This window comes from Manacus vitellinus, unplaced genomic scaffold, assembly GCF_001715985.3.
Source record: "Manacus vitellinus isolate BGI_N305 unplaced genomic scaffold, ASM171598v3 scaffold_57_pilon, whole genome shotgun sequence".
Lineage (NCBI taxonomy): Eukaryota > Metazoa > Chordata > Aves > Passeriformes > Pipridae > Manacus > Manacus vitellinus.
This window is the reverse complement of record NW_021940666.1, coordinates 3,042,054-3,069,529: the sequence shown is the minus strand read 5'-3', so window position 1 is coordinate 3,069,529 and position 27,476 is coordinate 3,042,054. Positions and strand designations below refer to the sequence as shown.

General features: G+C 42.3%; 1 protein-coding gene across 1 annotated transcript in view; it reads right to left on the bottom strand.

The window, feature by feature from the left end:
- Window positions 1-27,476, bottom strand: part of ABTB2 (ankyrin repeat and BTB domain containing 2) — a 115,434-nt gene that overhangs the window by 31,127 nt on the left and 56,831 nt on the right. The window contains exons 2-3 of the mRNA XM_008922682.3: window positions 10,615-10,761; window positions 7,850-8,060 (exon numbers count right to left, since the gene is read on the bottom strand). Coding sequence (XP_008920930.1) covers window positions 7,850-8,060; window positions 10,615-10,761 — 358 coding nt within the window. The remainder of the gene's footprint in view (window positions 1-7,849; window positions 8,061-10,614; window positions 10,762-27,476) is intronic.

Genomic DNA, 27,476 nt, shown 5'->3' with positions numbered 1-27,476 from the left:
ATCATTCAGTCCAAACCCCTTGCTCAAAACCAAGGTCAGCTACAGCAGGTTGCCCAGGACCACATGAAATGGGTAATCTTTCAGGTGACCTGTCCCACCTGCATCTGTGATACCTGAGACTTCTCAGACCATGAAAACCAGTGAATATGCAGCAGCAAGGTCCCAAGACAGCCCATTTTTGGCTCATGGCTCCACTACAGCCACTATCATCAAATTTTTGTTTCACTGTGCATTCTCTTTTTTACCTGTAATGCCTTCCCCATGTGTCAGGCCTGGCAGTGTCTTTATTCTCCACACACACTGCTCTGTGCTGCTCCATTTCATACACAGAGAGATTCCTCTCCTTGCAGTTTTGCAGAGAATTTAAATAATCTGTGTTTGTACCCCACCCCTGCTCCAAAACAGCGAGATCAGAAGATATAGGAGCTACTTTGGAAACACAACAATAACACTACAAATTGCTTACAGCCAGTAATGTGGAAGAAAGGCTGGGCTGTCCCAGGTGTGAGATATGCAGAGTTAAAAAAAAATAAAATTGAGCAGTGTTTGTTTATACAAAAAACATAAAAGAGAAGGGGAAAATTATCTAATTCAGAGCATTGCCAGCTACAGCAGTTGCACTTGGATGAATTCGATCCTCAGGGTTTGCAATTAACTCCCTTCACTCCTGCCAAGGTCATCTCTCACATTCCAATTCTGCAATCTTTGAACTAGAAAGAAATAAACAATTAAAAAAATTATGAGCTGTAAAAATAGGTGATGCCAGGCAAAGGCAGGAATGTTCCAGGAACACAAACATAACTAGTGTCTGTCATCTACTGACTTCAGCCTGACTTGGTTTAATTCCATTCCCTTTAATATTCCATAAATACTTCATCCTGGATCTCTCTCCTCAGTCTTTCAGTTAAAATACCAGGAGCACATATAGAAGGAATCCCACTTGTGGGCTCTGTCAAGAAATCATTTTTTTCTATCTAAATGTTACTGAGATGTCCCATAAACAGCAGGAAGGTGAAAGTTGCTCATCAAAAATGTTGACAAATAAAGCTACTGACTCCTCTTTTTAAAATATGTTTCCGATTTTTAAAACTGTGGAAGATATTCAATGTATTGCAGCAATTTAGTACAGGTTCAGCAAACAGATTATCTAGTCTAAGGTCAGGAGCAGCACTGCCAATGAACAGTTAATTTCAGTCAATAGACACATGTTGATTGCAGCTTATTGGCCTCTGAAATAGGGCCATTCACTCCATCTTCCCTGTGAATGAGCATCTCAAAAACACAATTAAACCAGACATTAACTGGTCAAAGTCTGAAAAACACAAGGTAACAGCTTCCCTCCTTAGTGCTGGTGGAGAAAGTTAACCTTATCTGTTTATAACTTTCTTATTCTTCTAATAAATCTACCAAGTTGATTTTTCATCAATAGCAAATAGTTGCTTTTTTTCGGTCCCCTCTGCACAACCAATGGTACAGTTCAATGTAAGGTTTCTGTTTCTCTATATTTAATCAGTATGTTTATATCAAAATAGCTTTGGGGGAAAAAAATAAAATCAATGGACTGTTGCATGGGGATGGGACTGGAATATGCTCATCACTGACACATCTTTCTGTAATCACCCTGTTGACTTCAGGGATATTCGGAGTGGATTTAAGTACTGTTAAATATGAGTGTATGATTGTGCTCTCTCAAGGCAAATAACTGGATCAGGGTTTACTTTTATTATTCCTATACACCTATTTTTGTCTGGTGAGGCAGCTGCAGACAGAATGGAAAGATACTCAGATCTCTCAGACAAGCGACCCCAGAACTTGTTTTATTGCAGACCTTTTCAAAGGCACAGCTCACTGAACTAAGTGTATCAAGTTCTGTCCCTGATACTGCATGGAAACAATAGGATATGGCTGTAAAATACAAGAATTCAGACATAAATACATTAAATTTGAATTAGGAAAGGCTAGGCCACAGATAAATCTAAAAGACAGACAATGATGTAGCTATTACACTTCATAAAATTCCATAAACCTGTAGTTAAAAAGAGTAGAGGGGGGGGAAAAAACCTCATGACAGATCAGGGAGAGTCTGGAAACATCCAGCTGGAGAAGAGATTTGTCCTGGAAAGCCTTACCCAGTTCTGAAATCAGTGATACCTCTCGGTGATGTTGGCGATGAAGCTCAAACCCAGCCCTCAGCAGCAGGCTCTGCAGGTTATTCCTGATTTTCCTTCCTTTTCTGCCAGTTGGATGCCCGTGCAACACAGAGCAAGGCTTTTTGGAGGCAATTCACATTAATAACTGGGATATTAATATCCCTTTAATATGGATTAATACCGCTATATAAATTTGATCCATGTAGCCAAATCACTCCTGTCTCAAGCAATTCCAGAAGGAACATTTAGTTGTGCCAGGTATTTTCTGTACACAGGGGAAGAAGGCAGCAAAACATGAGGGAATGAGCTGAAGGCTCTAATTATTCCTAATGATGCACCTAGAAACCATCAAGTAAATAGGAACTAAGTAAGAACAAAGTAATGCTTTTTCAAAACATGAAATTTAGGAAATCTGATGAGATTCAGAAATAACCATAGCACAGGGGCTCTTTATTTGAATCAACCACTGCAAATCAATCAATTAATAAATAAATAAATCCTGCTTGGGCAGGATTTTGACAGAAGAATTAATTTAGGCCCAACTCTGGTTTCTGTGCCAGCCGAAGTAGGTTTAGATTTTACACAAGACAAAAAATATTAAGTGTTCCAGCCAATGATGATTTAAATCAAGAGCTCAAGTATTGGAAGAACAGAACATTTGAGCAGAGAGCACTCAAAAATTGCATGAAAGGGCTACAATCTTTTCTTCTTCCTTCAGAATCAGATGCATTTTTCATCCTTTCTCAATAAATAATGTCTGAGAGCTGACACTGCTGGAAATACTCCACAGAGAGAAAACCCAAGTAGATGGTTCAGCTCCTTCCTCCTCCTGCCCCAGAGGAGGAGGAGGCACAAGTCCATTTTTCCTGCTTGACTCTACTAAAAAATATGGTTTGCATGTTTATCCAAGGATCATGTGAGGTAACAGATGTAATGGGAAGACTCCTACTGGAAGTAGAAAAAAATTTAGGTCATTTTTCAACCTTGTAGGTAAGAGCAGGCATTGAGCTGAAAGCAGGATGAGCAGCAGCCTTCCAGCTAAAACCAGGATAAGCAGCAGCCTTCCTGAAGGATTATCTGTGGCAAGGAAGAAACTGAGTGAGCCCAGGTTTGTTTACAGTCACATCACAAAACAGACTTCTCCAAAAAAGCAGCAAATCTGGAGCCTGCACATGGCAAACAGCACGAGGTGGCCCCTGTGTGACTGCAGTTGGTTTCTTGCAGTGTCCACGGCTTTTCCAGCTGAAGAGCTGTGAATTTCCAGCAAATTGGCAAGCCTCAAATTTTACTGTTGTTGGCAGCTGACAAATCCTCCATCAGCTCTGGAATTTCCCTAGTGTTTTACTGGATTTTCACTGACAGAGTCAGATGGGTACAGTCTGGGTGCTTCTGCTGATGCAAATTGTTTTGTACTCACTGATGTTTGGAATAAAATAATGCCCCAGCAAACTCAGACAACATGTAGAACTTGGCACAGCTGCCACATGGATAGTCGGGAAAGGCCTGACATGGCTGGATCCACGAGCACTGATGGACAAGCCTGGAATTAGTTTTAGAATGTTCTGCAGACCAACAACAGAAAAACACAATTCAGAGTTTTTTAAAGGGGCAGCTGGAAGGGGAGGATAATCAGCTACACAAGGAAGCAGGATCCAACTTGTTTGCCTGTTCTTGAGTATTAGATCATGCTGACTTTCCTATAATAAATGCTGTAGGCACATGATAACCAAAAAGAGACAGGATGAGGACAGTCAGTGGTGTCCATTCCCAGCTTTAAGGCTGGACCACTATGCTGGCCAAGTCAATTTACCCAGGGCAGACAAGTCCACCCAGCTGTAAAATGAAACCATAATATTGACCTGGATTTGGGCTCTATGGGAGCAGACAAATACTCCCCAAGATAAGCATCACTGTGAGAGCATTCTTGCCTTGACATACCATTAAAAATAAAACAAAAGCTTTATGTTCCACTTAGGAAAAGTGAAAAAGGAGAAAGAAACTTTCTTTACCTTTGAATGGCTCTTGTCAAGTCACAGTATCTCAAACAATCCCAGTAAACATGATCTCAGGCTGTGGAGTGCTCCCAAGCTCAGCCAGCCTGACATAAGCAATGGGAAAAATCCCAGAGCAGGAACAGAGCAGAGAGTGGAGTGCCACGTGTCTGCTTGGTCCTTGTGCTCCAAAAACACATTGTTTGACCCCTGACACAACACAGACTAAGATTTCAGAGAAAATCAAAATATCTTATTGCCCAGCAGAGCCATTTTTTTGCAGCAGCACAGACAGGTGTGCTCTGATGACACCAAAAAGCTCTGAGCCTTCAGGCACCCAGGTGTATCCTCACTGAGCAAAGCAGCTTGTGCTCACCTCAGGGTCTAATTCCTTTGCCAAAATATTGCACAAGTGGCACTCTCTGTTTGCAAAATGCTTCCTCAGGTGGCCCATCTGACACCAAATAGCAGATGGTTTATTGTCCCTCCAGCAAATAAGGTCATTCTGGGGTTCTAAGTGGGCCATGGCTCGGTTATACAGCTGCATTCACTTTAATGTTTTGCTTAAGATACCTGTGTGCTTTCTCTCTAATTCTGCTTCCTCTACTCCTCTTGCTTCAACACCTTCATCTGGAGGTATCAGAACCAACATCACAACAAACTTTCCAGAGTTTCAGTGTATTGGGATCCATTCACATACTGGAGGCCGAAACAGAGAGCTCCTCTCTCTGCCAAACTAGAGGTAGCTTCACCGACCCTACTGCTGCAGGACTCTCCAGCTTTCTCACCTCAGGTCTTCTGCCATGGTGTTTAACATGGATAAACCCCACTTTAAACTGGTTTTGTTCACTGGGGTGCCTTAAATACCTTTCTGCAGCGTGTCTGTTTTCATACCTTATGAACTTTGCTGCAGGATACATTCAGAAGCTGAGCAAGATTTTTAAAGTCCTTTATGGCACGTGACAGCCCCCATTAGGTGTGGTTTCAGAGCTGAATTCTGTGCTTGCCTTCATGTTGAAGACCTTCCAGACCCTTAAGTGTTATGATTTTCACAGCACTTTCCATCACAGTGTGAAACACAGAAAGCTCACAGACAGCATAAAGCCAAAATAAACAGCAGATTGTCAGGTCTCTGGATGAACAACTGCAGTTCCTTCCACTGAATCAATGTGGCTCGTGGATTTTCCCAAAACAAGGTTCTACCAAGTTTGCAGCTCTAACAGCCATCCCTCTCTTTGCTAAATTTCACATCAATGCTCAACAGATTTATATATTTATACAGGAAACTGAAGCACAAGCAAACACAGAACAGCTCAGTGTTACTGTCCTGGTCTGTGACAGATTTTTCCAGCAGGAAACAAACTGGGATTGCTGTGCACAGAACAAGAATATTCCAGAGAGCCAGCACAAACACACAAAAGAGCAATGTCGAGTTTGCAGCTGATTTAGCACAGCTCAGGAAAGAATGAAAGGCTGCCCAGCCTTGCCAAGTCACACTAGGTGAATCAGTGCCCTCATCCCTCATGCCACGAGCCCAGCATCTCGCATGCAGCCTCCACTGTCCCTCCTCTTCAGCCAGGAATGAGTAAACCACCTCCTCTGCAAAGTGCCGCCAGCAATATTTATATAATAATAATATTTATATAAATAACTTGCCCAGAGCTCAACACATTAAGACACAGATAAATCCACCTTGGAGCAAATGAAAGGTAGGGTTGGATGTTCAATTCTGGTGCACCAAGCAATATTAATTTCATTCTCAGCTTTCATAAACTTCTCAAAACCAGTCCTTTAATCTGATAGTGCTCACTTCTGGTTGGGTTTTTTTTTCCTAATTTTATTTTTTTGCTCCATTTTAATATATCCTCTTTAATTTCCTTTACAGCTAAGTACCGGTCAGTAAAAAATGGCAGAAATTTCCCTTACACCAGCTGTCACAGGATCTAGTGAGGATTTTAAAACAGAATAGAGTTGCAGCCCACATTCCAAAAAAACTCCGGTGAACCATGTGAAGAGCATTGTTTGCGAGCAATTGGAGAGATAACTGCACTCCTGATTTAACTCATTTATTGTCCTCAGTGTACAAAACAAGTAGCTGCAGTAACATCATCCCACTGAGAGTACTGAAAAGGACACAAAATAGAAAGCCTAATCTATATTTCTGGTACAAACTGTTCAGCAGCTTCAGCTGTACAATTGTTGTACCTGTAAACTGTTGTACCACAATACAGTGGTACAACTTTAGACAATGTGGCCTCATAGAAAGTAATTTTTTTACAGAGTGCAAGCATGCACAATAAACAATCTTGCACTAGGTAGGGCATTTGACTAAAGCAAGTAAGCCCAAAAAACTGAGCTCCCAATGGGTTCTGAGTTATGCAGCTGCTTCTTTCTATTCCTGTTTTATTCAACTTCACTTAATTCCACTTGATTCTTCATATGTGTACATCAGTTCCCTCTCTCGGTGTATTCCTGTTCCTTTTGAAAAGATTTTAGAGGAGGATCAAAGAAAAAGACAATTTTTTTTTACCTTTGTAATTATTTGTCTGTTACTATGATTTCACAGTAATTTTAGAAGGTGGGACTGAGCACAATGAAGCTCAAGATGGGAAGAAGAAACCATGTTATTTCCAAAGTTGCAGAGATGTTGTCCTTTCCTGTCCAATAAGCACCTTGCTTTTTTTGTTTTGTGAGTGTGGCCTCCCCTCCCAGGCTCCAATACCTCAATACACCATGGAACTTCCCACCCACTTTGCTTTTGGGAAGGGGCAGGATACAGCCTTCCCTCAACCCCGATGTCCAGCAGGCTAAAGGACATCCACAGAGCAAGCTAGCATAACTAATGGATAATCAGGAACCAGAATTTCCCATTTAAGATTTCTGAAATAAATAGGAACTCGTATATGCACTTGGAAATGGGGAACTGAGCCTGTAACAGCCTGGGTCTTCCTGCAGAATGCAACTGGGGAGCAGGAGCTGCCTGACCTGTCAAGGAACTCAGCTTGTGGCCAGGGCTGTGAGGGCTTCTCAGCTCTCCTCTTGCCACCAGCCTGTCAGGCAGACTGCCAAGGAGCTGGGCAGGAAGGAAACCAGGGAGGTTTCCAACAGAAAAAACGTCCCTCTGGAAAACTTCTGACCACTCTAATAATGGGCCTACTTTCAGAGTCAGTTACGGTGCTGGCAGGAGGCAGGGAGACCCACTGCATTCTCTGTTTAGTTATTGGCTTCCTATCCAAATTCCTTTCTGCACGAGACACAGGGCATCAACTGAAGTAATCCTTAGAAGGATGTTCATAAATCCCTCCAACCCCCTCCATGGTAAACGTGGCTTTTCCCCAGAACGATGACAATTGTTAATTGGTGCCATTCAGAAGGTAACATTTTCTTTGGTAAGGTCTTTACCGCTTCAGGCAACCACATGTACTTTTGGCAAGGTCTCCAGACAAGCCCTGTTGGCAGCACACAGCATGTGCCTCGCTCGGAAAGACTGCATGAAAAAACAGCTCACTTTCCAGTTCCAATTCCAAGGCTTCGTAAACTTGGCCACACAACCTGGACTGACTGCAGGAATAACTGATGCCTGATAGGTAGCATCCACAAAGCTGCCCACACAGTTACCCTACAGAAGGGTAAAAACCTAAAAAAGGGCAAAACCCCTTCTCAGCCTAATCCCACAACTACCGAGAGCGAGCTGACTGATTTACGTACCGCTCGTTGCTCAGGGTCATCCGTGGAGGGTCAAGGTTGGGGTTCTCCATGGACTCCATCTGGGGACAGCGTAGGAAGTAGTAGAGGGTGTGGAGAGCATCAGGGGACCAGGAGATGGGCTGCTGCTGCCGGGTTTGCCGCACGGGGCTCATCCCGGGGCGGATGGTGTTCAAGCACTGCATGTGGTGCATTGCTCGTGAGACCAAATCACCTGCACAGAGAGAGGAATAAAGTCCTTTTAAGTGCACTTTTTGACCTAAATAACACTTCTCTCAGCTAAGAGAAATGTCTTCTGTGTGCACACAATTTTCCTCCACAAAGGCCTGTCCTCAGGCTGCCACTCTGCAGGTTGTTGCGTGGGAAATTTAACTTGCTTTCAAATGACAAGTTGTTACTTAGAAAACATTAAATGAAACTCAGTCCCCACACATTCAGAACAATAGCTTTACACTGAGTTTTCTGGTTTAGTGTTGGTTTTCACCTCTTTCCACCCACATACACCAGTTTCTTGCCTGCCTACAAAAACTACTGATGTCTTTGTAAAATGTCCTCTGTCCAACCTGGGAGCAACAGCTTTCACAAGGCAAAGCCTTCAGCACCAATACAAATACTTTACTCTCATTTCTGTCATGAGGTTGCTCCCATCTCTTCCAACTGGGTCATGCTGTTCTACCCTCCTGCCCAGGAACTTGAGACAAACCAATGACATTATGTTCAATACAGAAATTCCTTCTTTTAGGGATCTGCTGCTCTCATTCTTACTGTAGCTGTAGGTTTCTCCAGAATAACAAGACCTGACTATTGTATTAAAAAGCCAATCTTTATCATGCTGCTTGTCACAAGCTGTGCCAGAAATTTGCTCCTGAGCTTAATCCAGGAACTTTCTGGGCTTCTCAATCCTCTTGGTCTTTGAACTCGAGCCACCTGCCTCTATGCTGGAGCATGGTGGACCTGAGGAGGTCTGGAAGAAGGTGACCTGTATTACACAGTTTCACTCAGAAAGGATTTTAAGACTGCAGATTTTCAAAAAGTTCACAAAGCAATGACCCCAAATCTGCTCTTTGTGTAATAACCTTGCTTTATGCACACCCTGGTTACTCTCCTTGTATTCTGGTGCATTACAAAATCTAAAAAACCTTTTAAAAGCTTCAGACATTACATCTCAGAGCAGTGTGACTACAGGGAACTGAATTATTACTATAGATTACTATACTTAGCTAGGATCTATTTTTTCCTTGGGAGAATCCTCTATTGCTTTATGTTTAACAGTCCCCTAAAACTCTCACAGGAAACGTTACTCTATTGTGTCCAAAAGTCACAATACTGGGAAAGGATGGAACTGAAATAGTCGCCCCATCACAAAGCTGGTTCCTGAGAAGGCGCCCTGAGTTTAGCTGTGAATTAGTAACACCTCCCTCTGAAATCCTTAGGAAGTTGTTATTTGTTCATTAATATCTAACAGCAATACACTCAATTTGCCAACCAAACTCTGGTTGAACCCCTGGGCTTCTGTTGTTACACGGGAGAAACCCCTAAAAAGCTACTCTATGTCTAAACATGACGTTATCAATGGAGTATTAAAAATCTCACTTTACAATCTAAAGCTGTGCCACTCGTTTGTTGTACAGTATGTTCAGGTTAAGGACCCACTTCAGAATTAAAAAAACCTTCTAACAACTCTGCCTTTCCACTCCAGTAGCCACAAGATCTGCGCATTTTATGAGAATATCATGAATCCTCCAGCACTGGTGCTAACACAGAAGTCTGTGCGTTATAGCAGAAATGCATCTGGAATTCAAATATTCAGCTCAGAATAACGTTCCTTCTCCTTTGCACACTCACTCTATTTTTCTGGCAATGTGCAGCAACATTTAAAAGAAAGAAAAAAAAAGTAGGCAACTGTATCAGGAGATCTATTCACTGGATGTACTGACCAAGTTGGCCAAGGCAGGGATGGGGGAAGAGAGGGAGAGAGGAAGCTGTATTCAATCTCAGGCCCTTGATACAAATGTTCTCTTGTGTTCCAGGATAAATAGAGGTGTGTTAAAGGAATTCGAAAACCTCAAATTAAGGCAGGTTGCAAAATAAATGGTGAAACCCACAAACTCCTTGCTGGCCCTGACATTCATTAGCATTCAGATGGTGCAGACTAAGAAAATGATGCCAGCAGAAACTTTGCAAGGGAAAAGTAGGACCAGGAAAACACAAATCATTTTTGTTTACTTTAAAGGGGCTTTGTGAGTACTCTAGGAATGGAACATTTCATTTGCTTAGCACGAAAAAAGGAAGGGTTTGAACAACTTTTTGTTACCCAAGTGCTCTCCGATTTTTTTTCCTCCACTTTTTGTTTTTTAAGTAACCAAAAAGCTTTTCCTTGAATATCCTGCACCCTTGACATTTCCACTGCAGAAACACTTAACAAAGAGAACCCTCTCTGCTATCTGAGGGAGGTGCTTCACAAATGTGCAAAAAATCCTCCACAGGCATCTAGGCAAGAGCATCCATCTTCAGTTGGCACTAACACCACTACCAAAAGGCTAGAAAAGCCACATCTTGTATATCTCCAGGTGAATTAAATTTAAAGCAGACTAATGAAACAAGCTGATTTTCATAAACAGCACCACGAGACAATTAAATCTTCCCCAACGTCAGCCAAATGCTGCTTGTGCTGTCAACAATGGCAAGGCTCCCACTGACCTCAGAGGAGGAACTGGCTCTCCTGCTTTGCTGAAAGAAACCTGTGGTTGATTGCAGCCAAAACTTACTCAGTTCAGAGATGCTTCCAACACATGTTGCCAGCAGGGACTGCTCCAGGGTCCGGAGTTCCAGCTGGGCGTACGCATCGGCCCGTCCATCGCTGCACACCGAGCCGTCGTTGTAGGGGCTGAAATAGGCAGGTAGGGACAGCACACCTGGGGCAAGAGCAGACAACAGACCTGTTAGAAGTGAAGCTACAGGTGTGCAAAAGCAAGTCCCTCTAAGAACTCAGCACCTTTCTTGGGGGACTTGAGGTCTTCTGACAAGTTCAAAGAAAATCAAACTGTGCCATAAATACCCTTGGAATGGTTGAAACAGGGGAATTGGGCCCTGGGGACTGAGTCTGGGTGTTTCTTCAGCCTTTAAAAGCTCAGAACAAATTGCAGTTGAGATATAACTACATGAAAAGCTTTGGTGAAGTCTCCACTCTTGTTTACACAACAGCTCTGCTGCACACACAGCTCAGCTTGCTGGGGAACAGCTGTATGCAGATTGTGGGATACAAGGGCCTGACCTGGAGATGTGGAATAGCCTCGAGTCCACCTCAGGTAGCTGAAATCTCTGCAACCCTGCAAACAAAACCATGGGCTGTGCCAGCCCTTTGAACCTGCCACTGCAGTTTCAAATGCTCAGACTGTGGTTTCTACATGTGCAAAGATCTGGATAAGCCAAGCAACGCCCACGAGTTTTGAGGTTATATTTTCATCTCTATAAATGACCCCGTGCAAGAGACAGAGATTAGAAAGATAATTACATTGCACACATGCATTTACCACACACACACTCCTTCCATCTCCTCTTGCATGCATTACTATGCAGTCATTGATGGATTTGCACTCAGTTTTGTTAGTTGTTGTTGGGACCCCATCCAACTTTGTGCATACTCCTACAACTCATTTGCATTACTAGCAAATTAGAGACCTTTTGGGTAAATTGGCTGGAATGGCAGTGAAGGGTATGCTACCAAGAACCCACACATTAAGGTGCAGGCAGTCTCTAACAGGGGCACTCATTCACTTTCCCCAAGTCACCTTTCTCACCCATTATCTTTGGCTGACCATGGCAGATCTGCAGCCACAAGGCAAGTCAGTGCAACATAAAGATCAAAAAAAACATGCCTTCCCTGCTTTCCTCCCAGAAATCCATTAGTTGAATAGTTTCTCTTCAAATTAGCCAGCTGAAATTTGTTGCCTTTTGGCCACAAGATTGTTCCATGTGGCACAGGGAAGGGGGAATGTGATCCCTGGAGCTGGTGTGAGACAGGGAGCTGGGTATGTGATGGGGGCTGGGGTGGGACAGTGACCCTGAGGTGGATCAGATGAAACCCAGAGTGACACTGCATCCACATGGCGAGTGGACTCCAAAAAGCTGCCTGCAGTCACTCAACCAGTGTTCCTGTGCCCTTGCTACTGCCACACCTTCAGCTGTGTTTGACTGCTACCACAATTTTAATTACAGATCCATCCTGCAAATGCAGTAGCACCCCCAGCCCAACTTTTCCATGATTTCAGACAAGAATGCTAACAGCCACAACTGCCTGTGCTCTTACCCTGCGACATCCTGTATTTTTGCTTTTTAACTTTGATCCATGCACAGCCATACCAATCCATTTCAGCTTGGACCCACATTTCCTTCCACCCTTCACCTCCCGACCCCGGGTCAGTCTCAGATGTGGAGATACTTTGCTCCTGTGGCAATGACCTCCTGTCTCATTGGTGCTGTGTATTCTTGTTCAACAAAACCCTGCCAGAGGAACGGCAGCACATTGTACAAGACCTTTTGTTTCTTTGTCTTGATGTTTTCTTTTGAGATTTTATGCTGCATTGATCTCTCCTACCCTTTTCACATCCTCTTCGCATCCTGCTTGGTGGTAAAGCCAAGGGCTGCATCAAAAACTTCCTGGACATTATGAGAATAAGGGAATGATTTATCCTGTTGTGCTTCTTCACTGTACATCACTGTTAGTTAATGGAGAACACTCTGCCAATGCCCTCTTAACCTGAATAATTAGGAAGTTGAGGCTTTAAGAGCTACCAGAAGTGATGTATGCAAACTAGAAAAGCTTGCTTTAAATACACTATACAGAGCCTAAGCCACTTCCTTTTCCATGCCAAAGCTATGAAAGGATGTTTGAAAGACATATGGATTGAATTTATGGCAGAGGGAGAATGAAAATAGACTGATTTGTCAAAACTTTCAAATAGAGGCACATAATTCCACAGAGGCGAAAACAGAAACTGGCAGTTACATTACCAGGAAAAAAATGGGGCACATTTTCTCTGCCAGCCGGTTCCAGTTGGTTCTGTTTTCTAACAAGGAATTAAAAATAAAGATTTGCAGAGGGATTGAAGTTGGCTCCCAGACACAACAACATTTTCTCAGTTTTTCAGTTAATGCTTCACCAGGTGGTGTGAGGAAACAGGGAGGATTTATTTACCTTTGGAAAAATGACTCACGCAGGATGGTCGTGGATGAGATAAATGTTGTCATCTGCCTTGGTACAGCTGAGGAGCATCCTCTGTGTACCAGGGAGAAATAAGGAAGTTACCAAGACTTGGGCGATGTGCCAAACCCTGATGGTGCCACCGGGAATTTTCCCTGGGATCGGGAGGGGTATGAATCAGGCCCTCATGATATAAGGTTTCAAAGGCTCCTTGTGTCTGGCAGGCCTTGATAGATATGAGCAGTCCTGGGAATGAGGACACACCTCCCAACACTGATTTTGAGACAGGGAGAACAGTGACTAAACTCTATTTGTGGGGTAGAAACATACCCCACAATTATTATATCTTGCAGCACCCTCATCAGGATTTCCTCTCTGATACACTTCCAGTGGAGTTGGAAGAAGCATCATCTTTGCTCTTCAGATCAGAAATTCAGGCACAAAGACATTTGAAGTTGAGCTTTTCCCACTGGTATTATAATTAGGAACAGGACTCAATCATTTATATAGAATAAAAATAGTTGTTTGATAGCAGACAACTGCCTTGTGATGACTGTTTATACCCCAAACAGTGGTTCCTGCTCTCCTGCCTCTCAGGTCAAGGAATGTGCACTCAAAAGGTGTTATAATGGTAAACCACAGGGACGGTTTCTGTCTGGCATTCACATTCCTACATTTTTTGAATGTATAGAACTACTGCTTTTAATCACAACTGGCTAAATAAGCAAAACTGGAATTGAAATAAATCAATCCATGTCAAAACACTCTCTGTTTGAAATCACCTTCAGACTGCCCACTTGTTTCCTGACTTGCAAATATGCATTTCCCCCATAAAACAACAATGTGAAACAGCACATAATTACACTGCAGGAACGAACTGCTCTTACAGTATTTACTCTATGTTGCGTTTCCTACAAATCCCTGGTTTTATCCTGGAATTCTGGTCACTTTTTTTCAATTAACTAAGATTTTAAGTACAGGATCCAAGCCCAGATCCACTGAAGTTAGTGAGTTAGTTAACCAACTAATTTGAGCGTGGCTTAGCTCAAACCTCAGCAGAAGGAGCTAAGAATTCACCTCTCTAGAATGGTGTGATTCTAGATTAACAATTTGTTTCTCATATTTCCATAGCCTTTGAAACAGCAGCTGGAAATAAAGGCATATTTATTCTACCTCAGTTAAATATGAAACCTGCTCATGAGCACTTGCTGCCAACCATCTTAAAAGGCAGTCACGACTGGGTGAAATTCCAGTTAAGCAGTTCCTTAAATTCAAATTATTCTGCTTGCCTAAAGAGTTTGAAATTGTTGTCTGTAATTTGATGCTTTTTAATAGCAACTGAAAATGTTTCCAGTCTGAGCAAGATCCAGGGAAAAGTCTGTTCACACTCTTGGACATCTTTCTGCTTTAGGAGGTGCAGCAGTTCTGTGGAGAGCTTTGGTTGTAACGTGACAACTCCCACAGGTAGGACTGGGCAAACTCTTGCGTGGTTTCCAGCATGTGCTGGAGCTCCTCTGCTCTGGAGACAGGCTGGGAGAGCTAGGGGTGTTCAGCCTGCCGAAGAGAAGGCTCTGGGCAGACCTTAGAGTCCCTTCCAGTGCCTAAATGGGCTCCAACAGAGCTGGAGAGGGACTCTGGACAAGGGGGAAGGGCCTTAAGCTGAAGGAGGCCAGGTTTAGATTGGATATTAGGAAGACATTTCTTCGTTGGGAGGGTGGTGAGGCCCTGGCACAGGTTGCCCAGGGAGGTTGTGGATTCCCAATCCCTGGAGGCATCCAACACCAGGCTGGATGGGGCTCTGAGTAACCTGGTCTAATGGAAGGTGTCCCTGTCCATGGAAGGAGGGTTGGAACTGGATGATCTTTAAAGTCCCTTCCACCCCAAACCATTCCACGATTCTGTGATTCCCTGAGCTGGTTCTGCTCTTTTGGTATCACGACAAAGTAAATGCAGAATTTTACCTCAATTTTATTTTAAGATCTGAATGTTTAAAAATCTTATTTCAAATAACTTTCCAACTACCCATTGTATCTTCACGCTTCACATTGTTTGCATGTTACATTCATGGCAAAAGGACTCTCCATGATTTTTACCTTGCTGGAATGATTTTCTCTGGCCTTTCCCTCATCTGATTCCTTGATGTTGGCAGACAACCTCCCAGTGATTAACTCATCAGCCATTTGATGACTTTCAAACACTTCTCTGATGTCTAGAGGTTAAGATGGGGCCACTCACAAGTGGCAAAGGGCCAAGGAGACTTGGCTGGAAAGCACTTGAATTCTGCTGTCTGGGATTCCTCATGGAAATTGCCCAGGGTACTAAGTCCCTTATTTCAGAAATGCACTGGCTGTATTCATGACAGATTAGGCAAAGGATCAGGAATATAATTAGGACAGGGGTTTACACCATAAATTACTGACAGAGAAAAAGTCTTTTTTTTTTTTAAATATACCAAGTAAAGTCTATGAGACAACACAATGTGTATTGATTTTTCCCTTTGGCCAGAATAAAACCAGGTTCTTTGGGCAAGGATTCTCTGTGTGTTGTGTTTTCATTGCACCTACATCAGTGGTGATTGTTACTGAACACTTCCATAATACAAATTACAACAGCAGGAACAAAAGTACCTATTTGGTCAAACCAACCAGAAAGCCCTTGGAAAATTCAGGATCACCTTCATACATTATAAATTGTTTCTAAAAGCCCCATATGTGAAATGAGAACTGCTGTGAGTATGCTTGAAAAATGTATTAGGGAATTGAGTAAGAAAAATTGGTCTCCAGCATAAGTGTGCTTTGCAATGTTTGGCTTGCGATACTTTCCACAAGGAACATTCCGTGGGGTGAGAACGGCAGTTGATCCCACTGAACTAAGCTGTGACTTGAAAGGTCAAAATTTTGAAGATGATGACCTGACTACACTGAAGTGAAACAGCCAAATCCCACTGATTCCAATGGAGCCATCCATTGCAACTGCAGTTCCCATGCTGGAATTTGGCCATGACATCAGAGTGGCTGTCACCTTGCACAAAGTCCTGCAATTCTTCATGGCAAGGAGCATTCAAGGCTCTCCTTGTTTTTTGTTCCCCATTCTACCACACAGCACAATGCCCTGCAGTTCCCCCTTGCCAATCAATTCCGAGCACAGAGCACCACCAGGAATTAATGCCAATTCCTGGAGCTCTGTTTTCTTCTTGCTGACCCACCACTGCTAGGAAAGCTCAACCCTCCTTTGTTTTATGAAATGAGACGGGATCATTTTGACAGAACATAAACATACTCTCCCCACCTCTCCATAAAACAGCAAGTAAAGTGTTCCTGATAGAACCCCCTGATAGAAAGTTGATTATAGGTTCTATAATCAACTCCAGTCATGCTACAGATTGTGAGAATGGCTTGTGATCAGGAAACAATGCAAGTAATTGCTAACATATAGGAAAATAATGTGGCTCCTTCTACAGAGCAGGCAGGCATCTCTCTCATTTTGTCAGCAGTAAGAAAAATCAAGCACAGTTGCTTATTTCTGTATCCACATTAAACAGTAATTGTGTAACTGAAACCAGGAGGAAAAGCAGAGAAGGGAGGAGCTTCAAGCAGGAGGGAAGATCTTTTAAATCTTCTGCAAGTGCTCAACTGATCTCTCCATCAAAGAGCTGATGTCCTCATGGGACACTTCTGGACTCCTCAGTCTTGATTGAACTGCTCAAATAGACAATGTCCTTTTCAGATTAACAAACTGCAGTTTGCCTGGACTTCAGGAATGTTATTAAAAACATTAATGCACACAGCCTGGTCCATCCTGTAGGTCAGTGTCAACAGGCACTGCTGGACTGAAGTACCAAAATACTCCAAAATGGAGTTATGAAGCACTCTCAAAATCCACTACCACTTCTTCCTGGAGTGCAGCACCTTGAGGTCCAAAAGCAGGGAAAGCAGTAGAGTTCAAAGCTCACAGTAACTGCCCTTCCAGGGAAAGAGCAGGAGCCCAGGAACACTCACTACAAATACTTAAATGCCTCCTTAGTCATAAATAACTCATTGTCCCTGTCTTTATCCCATACTTGGAAAGGTTCAACATTTTGCCTCCCTTTTGCTATGGAAATGGTGGAAGTTGGAGGAAAAAAGGTAGGAAGTGTCTGTATTATATTTGAATCCAGCTGTGATATATGGGATTGCAAATGACTACAAATGTAGGAGAAAGGCCTTGGTTTAGTACCGAGTCAGTGTTTCCTGAGTCATTAATCCCACTTCCATATCCCTGTGGTCTTCTGGACAACCACTAAGCTGGCTTGGTCCCAAGCACTTAATTGAACATAAGCACAAGGGAGCATATCCTTGGCTTACATTGTGATGGCTGCCAAAAAACACAGCACAATGACTGTCCTCATTCCCATTTCCTAGATGGAGAAACAGACAAAAGGAAAAGAAGCAATTACGAATTTTGTGCATCAGAACCAGCCCATTGCAAAGCCCAAACCTCCCAGTTCAGAATCTCTGTGCCATCAGGAACTGGCCAACCACGCTCCCACAACCTGGATCCACAGATTTGAAATAAATGGAATGATTATGAGGGTTTAGTTTAGTTTTGTAGAACTATGCTTCCTATTTTATATGTCATAATAAAAGACCTTTGAGATATAACCTGTAAATATGACCTGTAAATGCTTCCTGGGATTATGTCTACAAGTACTTTTGAAAAGGAGTATGTGAACCTAAAATTAGGTAGATCCATTAGAATTTGGCATGTGGTTTTCCAGGCATTGGATCTTCTACACAGGGTCCAAGGACAGGCAAAGACCCACACTACAATAATATCAGTATCAATAAATCCCGCAATTATCAACAAAACCATGTTTTTAGGGCTCTTGTTTTCAGGATCCAGTAACTAAAGAGAAAACCCCATACTATAAATATCAACGAAACAAAAACAGAGAAAGTTTTATGAGGCGCGGTATAAATAGATTATGAACACTGTGAAAGAAATACAAACCCAGAATCCTGTGCCAAAAAATGACTGTGGTCAAACAGGGGGAAGACTTAGAACTATAACTAGTTGTGTAAACCTTGACCAGTTTATCTCCGTGTCCCATCTTATCTGGAAAATGGGGATATTGCTTCATTCCTGTTAAGGGTTCTTGCTTCATTTCTCATTCTCATCTTACTCTTTCACGCTGCTCTACATCTCAGCAGTGTCCCCATTTCCCAAGTGTGCCAATAGCACATTTTTTTGTCCCCTAGCAACAGTCCATCTTTCATTTACAAGGCCCTTTTTCCCTCCAGTAATCCCAAAGCTCTCCCAGACACAGCTATTTCTGAGAGGAAAGGACACAATATTGTGACAGTATATAATTGCACCAGAAGAGGACCTTTACTCAACTGAGAGGGTTAAGAATGGCAAAATGATTTGAGCCCAACAGAGATTTGGGACAGTTATTCTGAAAAACACAGAAGAAATTCCATGAGAAATTATAAAGAAGAAACAACACGTATATATAAGAAAGCTAAAAAATAAACCTTATTTTTTAAGGAGGGAGAGAGGTAGGGCAGGTAAACAGTGGCAATTCCAAGAGTCCTTCAATGGCATTGCTAAGGGGATTAGAAAGCTCAGGGAGAAGAATTTTATATCTCTTTCTCCATTCCCTTGGAATTCTTTAGAAGTCTCCAATTTAGGTGCTTACACAGTAAAAACAGCTTTATCTGGTGTAACCAGTGGGACTGAAGCAACTGCAGGCACCAGCTAGAGCCCTCGTAGCCTCTACAATACCCTCTTCTAATCCATTCCTTATTGTTCACTGTCCTTCCTGTAATATGGCCTTTGAATCATGCCCAGTTCCCCAGATGTGGTCTGACTAAGCCCTTTGTACATGCCATAATGACCTCTCTCTACTTGCCTTCAATTCTTCTATTTATACATCTCATGACTGTGTGCTTGCCAAACAAAGAGGAGAGTAAATTTATATCCTCTGTCACTCCCAGTTCCTTTTCGTAGGGAACATCAAGATGGAGAATCTGGCCAGAGCAGTATTCCAGAATAATCCAATGCAATCCCTCCTCAGCTATTCCAGAGCAATCTTTTGGAAGACCTGTGCCCAGCAGCTTCTTTATACAGGTGAGCCCTTGCCCTGATGAAATCTCCTGGACATTACAAGAATAAGGTAATGATTTATCTCCTGGCTGCTGTAAACATGCCATTAAAACAGAATTTTAAAAACTGTGGCCACTTAATAATAAACATCAAGACTGCAATTACATCAGTTAATGACTTAAAATATCAGAGTGTCATAAGAACTGTTTATTCTAAAAAAGCCAGGAGGAAACAGGAACTCAGCAGTAACCAACCTACCGCTCCTAAACGACTGGAATTCTTTAGGACTGTCTCCATTAGCCGTCAGCTAATGCACAGCTTGGATTTTGTCAGGGTGAAATATGCATCTGTCACTCAATATAAAATTGAAATTTTATCTAAGTGAAACACAGTGCAGCCATGAGACCATAAAGTGTGACCTCAGGAGGGCAGGGCTTGGAGGCTCACTAGGATGAGCACATCCATCCCCTGCCTGCAGACAGGTTTTGAGTCACCACCCAGACAACACAAAACTTTAGGTGGGTGTATCCTGGGTTGTTCACGAGAAAACAGACAGTATATTGTAGATTTGATACCCGGGGTTTAATCTCCAATATTATCATTGCAGAGCAGTGAATTGCTCACACCAGCATTTACGTGCATGAGTAATTAATGAATCACAAGCGCTGTCATTTCCCCCCCCAAATCTGCCTCGAGCCCAGTATTAGTCCAAGCTTTTGGGACAAGACAAACACAAACCTCCACCATACAGATAACAATGTTTGTGTTTACCAAGCACCATTAGGCAGGGTTTGCTCTAGAGGAGTATTTTGATAGCACTAAAGACAAGCTATCCCAGGACAGAAGCTATTCCTCTTTTAATTTTCATTTCCTCAAACAAACACTTGGAAGTATTTGGCAGTTTTTTCCCCCAGAATACAGCAAATCAGTCTCTTACTAATGACAGTATTTCACAACTTTCTGCTTCCTCCCATCAAAGCATCCTAGAGATCTTGTCAACAATGACCAATTGTTTAGAGCTCAGAAGTGGAGTTGAGGAATTCCACTTAGTCACCAACTGCCCAATTTTGCCCTCTATCTTTGCAACACTTCAGCCCGTTTCTCACATCGTGTGTGGTACTAAAGGACCATCTCATACCATCTACTTGGCTTTCTTGGCTTCTAACACCTATTTTACTCCCTGCTCCTGCATTTGAATTCATCTTTCTTGTTCCACACCACCTACTTATTGTCATCGCAATTGCACTCAGGATTCAGCCTTTCAAGGCTCAACACCAGTCACAAACAAGATCTATTTTTGAATGCACCCTTTAGGGGTGGCAACACTGTAAGAATTTGGCACTGTTTGTAAAGTTGGAGGGGTTTTTTCTGCACTACAAGGCTCTGGCCTGTCTCTCTTGTTGCATAAGTGCCAAATGCATTTCAAAGTCTAAGTTCTCTTGGTTGTAGCCATTTATAGTTGGTATAAAAAGCATAACTTGTACACTTCCATTAGAGCCCTAAATATAACTGCCCTGAGCAAGCATTCCCTGGTCAAACAGTACCTCTTTGAATTTTGTTTCCAAAAGAATCCTGTGGCCACTATATTATTTATAGACATTTACATTATGATCTGAATGTTTGGTGAGGAAACCACTCTAATTAATGGATCCCCAGCATTGTTTTATAACTCAGAAGAAAACCTAGTTGCCTATATTTTTATTCTAGAACAGCAATTTTTTTGCATAAGTATAAAAGCACCAATATTTACAGTGCTCAGACTGGATGGTCATGGTTCTTTGAAGAATTTGGGAACACTACCACGTTTCAGTTTTCAAATATAGCAGCTGTATGGAGGATGAAAATTAGAATCTTAATCTTACATTTTATTTTAAAAATATATTTTGATATCTTTATTACACCCATGCACCAGATCTCTTCCATTGACAACAAATAACAGCTGGAAAAACTTTTTTCTTTTTTTAATAAACTATCATAGTGTTACCTCTGTTTATAAAACTTATGTAGGCATTAGCATATAAACTAAACTTAATATTTGCTATTTTCTTGGTTCTGTGTTGGTCTCTGTTGTGATTTTCTCTCTGATGGCAACATGCAGCATCTCCACTGCTGCAAGGCAGAGATGCACAACATGGAAGTACTTTTAAAGCAAAAGTCCATCCCACATAAATAATCCCATTCCACAGAAGTAATCACTTTTTGGATCCAGCTGTTTGTATGTAATCACTATATCCAAGCAATATTAATAGCTTTGATTACTGCCAAGAAAAAAAATGTCTTAGAAGGCTTCTTAAATTTATCATGGAATAAAGCAAAAGCCAGAATCATGGCAGAGGCAGATTTGGGGAAGCTTGACTATCTAAGAATACTTTTTTCTGTTCCTTTCACCAAATTATTGAACAGTTTGAATAAGACACTGTTCTGTTAAAACAGAACAAGCTGGTAAAGGCTAAAACCAGACTGCCCTGCAGCTCCACTTTGATAATTTCAAAATACAGATGGGAGTAAAGATTGGAATAGGAGACAGGGAGCATCACTTGGATTTGACACCCAGGTGGCTCCACAATGTAAAGTTATTTGGATTTCAAATTTTACTTTAGAACTATCTTTTTCCCCAAAGATATACAACAGTAAGAGGGTGGAGAAAGGAGCACACAGGAGACTCAGAGAGGCTGGAAATAGATACATGGAGGAAGGATGGTGGAAAAGAAACAGGAAAAAAAATAACCAAATATTCCGTGATGAAGAAATCAGTGAAAGAATGGGAGAGCCCCAGGAAACAGTCTAATAAGTAAGAGCCAATTCTGCACCCTCATCTTGGAAATATTTTATTTTTCCTAAAAGTTTTCAGGGTCTTTAGGAACTCATAACACTCTATATCCTTTAGCCCCCAGTATCATTCGTCTCCCACTCACCTCATTCTCTGGGAAGTGGCACAACAAACAAAGGGTGATTGAGCAGAGCTGGACATGCCTCTGCTTAACACTGCTGGAACCTGATACCCACTGAGCTATCTGGGCAAAGCCATTCAGCTTCCATTGTACCTTAATTTCAAGATCACCATAATAAGATACAAATAGGAAGGAATCTATTTTTTAATACTGTGCTTTGAAACCTGAAGTTACTGGGGTTTATTTTTGCTTGTTTATGGTTCTTCAGGGCAGAATAATCAGACAAACAGAAAAATGTTACAGTCTCTTAACTACCAATTTTCAAGATGATCTTCACCTTCCTGCCCTATTCTTACTAATAAATCACTGATTCACTGTTAGGGCCCTGCAGGCCCCACCACTGCTTCTTCATCTCAGTGGGAGCCAAATGATGATTGAGATGCCAATATATTAGGCTGGCCTGATTCAAAGCAGGATAAGGAACAAAGCATTTGTGCAGAGCAAAGATAAATGAATATAAATCAAGTGCTGAACCATTTTCTGTGATGGATTAGCACCTTTCTTTGACCTAATAATGTCAAGGGGTCTCCATGCTGACAGCAACTAATGTGGAAATCTCTGTGTTGTGTGAAGCCAGGAGGAATCCTGATCTCCAGCTGCACTTTTACTGTACTTATATTTTGCTGGGTGCCTCACTAAGATGTGAGCAATCCATCTCCTTTATCTCACCTTTGAAACATCACTACAGTGTCCACCAAACTACCTCTAGAGTATAAAAGATTGCTTCCACTCTGTCTTTGAGTTTCTCCCTGTAAACCCATTTTTGCCAGTAAACCAGCATAGATAGTACTGACCTAGGCAAGGACTGGATGGAAAAGCTTTCTCAGTGTCTCATGGAATCATAGAATGGCCTGCATTGGAGGAATCATCTCATTCCACCCTGCTGCCCTGGGGGCAGGGGCACCTTCCATTAGAGCAGGTTGCTCCAAGCCCCGTCCAACCTGGCTTTAAACACTTCCAGGGATGGGGCAGCCACAGCTGCTCTGGGCAACCTGTGCCAGGGCCTCACCTCCCTCAAGGGAAGGATTTCTTCCCAATATCTAATCTAAAGCTGCTGTCTTTCACTTCAAAGCCATTTCCCCTTTTTCTGTCACTCCAGGCCCTTGTAGAAAGTCTCTCTCCATCTTCCTTGCAGGCTCACTTCAGGTCCTGTGAAGGCCACAGTTAGGTCACCCCAAAGCCTTCCCTCTGGTATCTGGTGATGTTGTCAAAGTATAAAACTATACAAAGCCAGCAGCAAAAAGCAGATGTTTGGATCAAATCTGGCAACTGCAGTTTTGCCAAAAACAGATGACAGCAAAAAAATTAGTACACGCTGAGAAAACTTTAGCGGAGTGGAGCCCAAACCTCTCAGTTTTGGCCGTGTGCGGTAGCCAGAGCTGTATTATATAGTGGTTAAAAACCCATTGCATCATTGACTGGTGGCAAAAGCTGCAGGTTTAGAGAGCAGGAAATACATCAAAGTCCTGCAGTTATTGTAGCCTCCACTATTGGCATTTTCCAGATGCAGAAGTTATCTGTGACCTGTCCAAAAAAAGAAGAGAATGATATTTCTCCTGTGTTTGTGTTTGCAACATGAGCCCCTGTGGTACGTCTTAGATTCCCGGACACTTGGGTCAGTAAAAGCAAGGTTTTTGTGTCTGGGCTGTTCCCACAGTTCACTCTGGATCCTGGTGCAGACAGCCTGGGATGCTCAAATCACAGCTCTGCCATCAACCCACCCTGCAAGTGAGTGGCACTTGTCTAACCTGTTGGACTCCGAATCACATCTGACCCTCTCTGAAGAGCTGACCTGATGAAAGATCACCTCTATAACGTGCCTCAGGCCAGATTCCACCCCTGTGTCTCCACATTACCCATCCCATGCAGACTGACAGATAGGAGGCACTATCTCAAACAGACTTGAGGCACTAAAAATGAGCTGAGGGCTTGGTGTTACATTGTTTTAAACTTCCACTGAACTACTTCCAAGGTCAGAGAGCAGCTCTGCTCCTTCCTCACTCCTCTGACATGAACTTTGTGCTCCCAGTCTCTGCTTTTGTCAGAGTTGGAATCTCCTCCTCTCAATAGGCTCAGCTTTGGTAATATCGATTCCCCGCCTCAGCATCAGCACTGTAAAAACACATAAATGCAAATGCAGGTGTAAAAGGGGCAGTGGGCACATGTTTGGGAGCAAAAGGGGACGGGTGAAACTGCAGCACTCCCAATTCAGTTCAGCTTAAGCTGCCACAAAATCACACCCTGACAGTGCCACCATGTCTTGCAGAAATAACAGAAACTGCTAAAATACTGAAAACCATAAATTAAGTAGAACCCCCTAAATTTAATCTCCTGCTCTCAGAGAAAACAGTAAAGGACTTACTTTTAGAAATTAGTAGAAAACCTAATCCTCAGCTTTGGCCTTCTGAAACCAACTGAGTTTGCCAAGTGCAAGAAGTTGTTTATAAGAAAAGAAACAGAGAACTGGCAGTGGTTCCAGAAAATTTATTATGATCCACCTGACTGTAGCCAAGAATATTACATCAGCCTAGATAGCCTGAGAACTGGAGCAATATTGCTCTCAAATTAGCAACTTGCTTGGTACCACAGGCAGGGAGAAATGGTTTTGCAGGAGGTCTGGAGTTCTGTCCCCACCTCTGTGAGTGACAATGGGCAGATCTGCTTCTCTGCCTCTAAATTTACTCCCTGTAACCAGAAATAAAGGCATTTCTTCTCTTTACTCCTAAGGCTGTTTTTTGGCTGGTTGTTTTTGGTGGATTTGGGGGAAGGGGGTTTGTTTTTAAAAAATATTAAGATTCTTAGGACAGTGAGCATCTCTTACACTTCCAGAATGTCCTGTTCTTTCTCAGTTCATGCTTAAAGAGGGATTAATACAAGGTAACTTCAACCCAAAAGCCATAGAGAGCCAGTGGTGCTCATGGTGAGTTCGACTTAAGTATAGTCCCAGAATGCCAAGGAATTCTGTGTGTTGCCACATTAAAAAAGGAAAACAACACATGCAAAAAGATCAGCTGAGCTTAAACAATTCAAAGATCATAATTAGAGAACACCTTTTCAATACTTAGACAATTTCACTGCAAAATAAAACACAGCACTGAGTAGTTACAAAATGACAGCTCATCTAATAACCTTCTCTTCCCCACTGCAGCTGGAAGAGAATTTCTCTCATTTAGCATCACTGATAAATTACCTATTTTATGAGTGCCTAAGAAGACAAGACTCATAAACTCTCTGATGGAGCTGGCATGACATCATTAATTCTGAGACAGTGTTATCTTGAAGTATCCAAAAGAACTTTCTTATACATTAAACAAGGTGGTTCATCGGCAGTGCTTCCTGGAAAGTGGAAATACAGCCACTTCTGGGTGAAATCAAAGAGAAAACAGTAGCTGCCCACACACAGCAATGCTGTCCTACCAATTAGGAAAACTACTGTCCACAGACACACAACACACTTGAATGTTCTTATGAACTACCTGGGGAATGCTGAGGAGTCAGGGCTGGACTATTTCAAGCCCAAAGCACTCACTCAGTGAAGCCCCGGCCCATTCAGGATCCCTCCTATCTGCTTCCACAGAAAAATCATCCCAGAGAGGTGGGAAGGATGGAAGAGCCTATGCCCATTGCCACAGTACAGGATGGGAGGCTTGGAATGCCAGAGGTAGCCCAACATCGAAGTGTGGTTATGATGATGCTCTGAGGGTCTTAGTGTTGGACTAAAAGACAGGGCAACCCCTATAGACCCTCTGCAGCGAAGCAGATGGCGGGAACACAACTCAGTCCGTGGGGACACAACCTGAAGTTTGTTCTTGTACCATCATTTTCAAATCAAAGTCAAAACCTTCATGTAACTGTGCAGACGTGGGACTCATAGAAATGAGTTTTCATGCTTGTGAGTCAGCCTGGCCCTGAGGAGACATAACCCACAGGTTGTTTTCTCCCCAGTTTTGAACCATTAATTTATTTACTTTGCATAAAACATTCTCAGAGGTGCAACTGTTCAAGCTCACATTGCTTGTTGTCTGAAAGCTGAAATTTTAATCAAACACCCTGATACCATTTAACATGGACAGTATCTTCCCAATTGCTCTAATTCATTTAAATGCTGCAGAAATACAAACTTTACTGTTACATTACAGAAAAGAACCCAAACTTCTGCAATGGAGGAAAAGATGGTAGGAAATTCTCTGCTGTTTTTCTTCAAGATTTCTTCTTGTCTGTACCTAAATACATCTGGTAATATGTTTCTTCTTCACAGGAAGGATCTTTAGACAAACGTAGAAGGGATTTTTTTGGAAGACTTTTTCTCCCTTCTCCCTCTCTCCCTTCACACTGAGCATCCTGATGAAGGAAGGTCTGAAACGAGGTTCATCTTCTGAACATTCAGTTCTTACAATGGCAAATCCCCTTAAAGAGCTCCAGTAATCTCCCATTCATCTCCCACCAGGGTTAAAAGTCCGGGGCAAAAATATAACCATCTTATAATCCCCCTCTTGGGCTGGGGGAAGTGCCAGGATACAACACTGAACCAAAGGCATTTAGTCCCTGAGCTAAAGTTTTCAGTAAATCATCAAATATCCTCCCAGGACAAAGGGGCTCTCTCCAAGTTATCAGCCTATCCCTATCCTATACTTTCATGAATACCAAGGGCATTCCCAGGTGGAAAAACACAACTTCAGCAATCTCATGAGTTGACTTGAGTAAGAACCATGTTGCATATAACCACAAAGAGTTCAGTTCTTATAAGCTTGATCACATCATCCATAAGGCCCATGTTAGGTCTAAATCATACCATAGTTCATATTTTATAGATTTTTTTTATCTGTACAGTACATAAACCTCATAAGCAAATAGCTAATGAAAAGCAGAACGCAGGAAATTTTACAGGGCAAGCAAAGGTCATCTGTTTCAAAGGGGTTATGTTGTCATTTTTATTTCAGCTGCCAAATGTCTTCTCCACAAATAAAAGTGCATTTGTTGCATCAGGTTTCATTCCTAACTTCTCCTTTTGAATTTTATAATGAAAGGAAATGCACTTTATATACATCAGCATTTCTCTTTTCCTCACCAAGCACCGAGGAGGAAAATGTTGGAGTTTAGGGGCTTTTTTGTTTGTTTGTACTGTTTATTTGTTTTTAATTTACACCTGCCTGAAATTGAGGTTTGGATTTCAAACTGTGACAAAAAGCTGTGAAGGAACACATTGGCCCACGACACAGACACAGTATATTTGTCAAAATTTGGTTCGGATTTAGACTTCAGTGAAGAAATCATCATCACTCCTTTTCCAAACATGGTTAAAGGTCTGAGGTTTGGGTCTAACTGGAGCAGTTCTGCTTCCAACTCTGCACTTCCTAGGTATGAAGGAAAAGGTCTCTCTGAATCTCTTCTC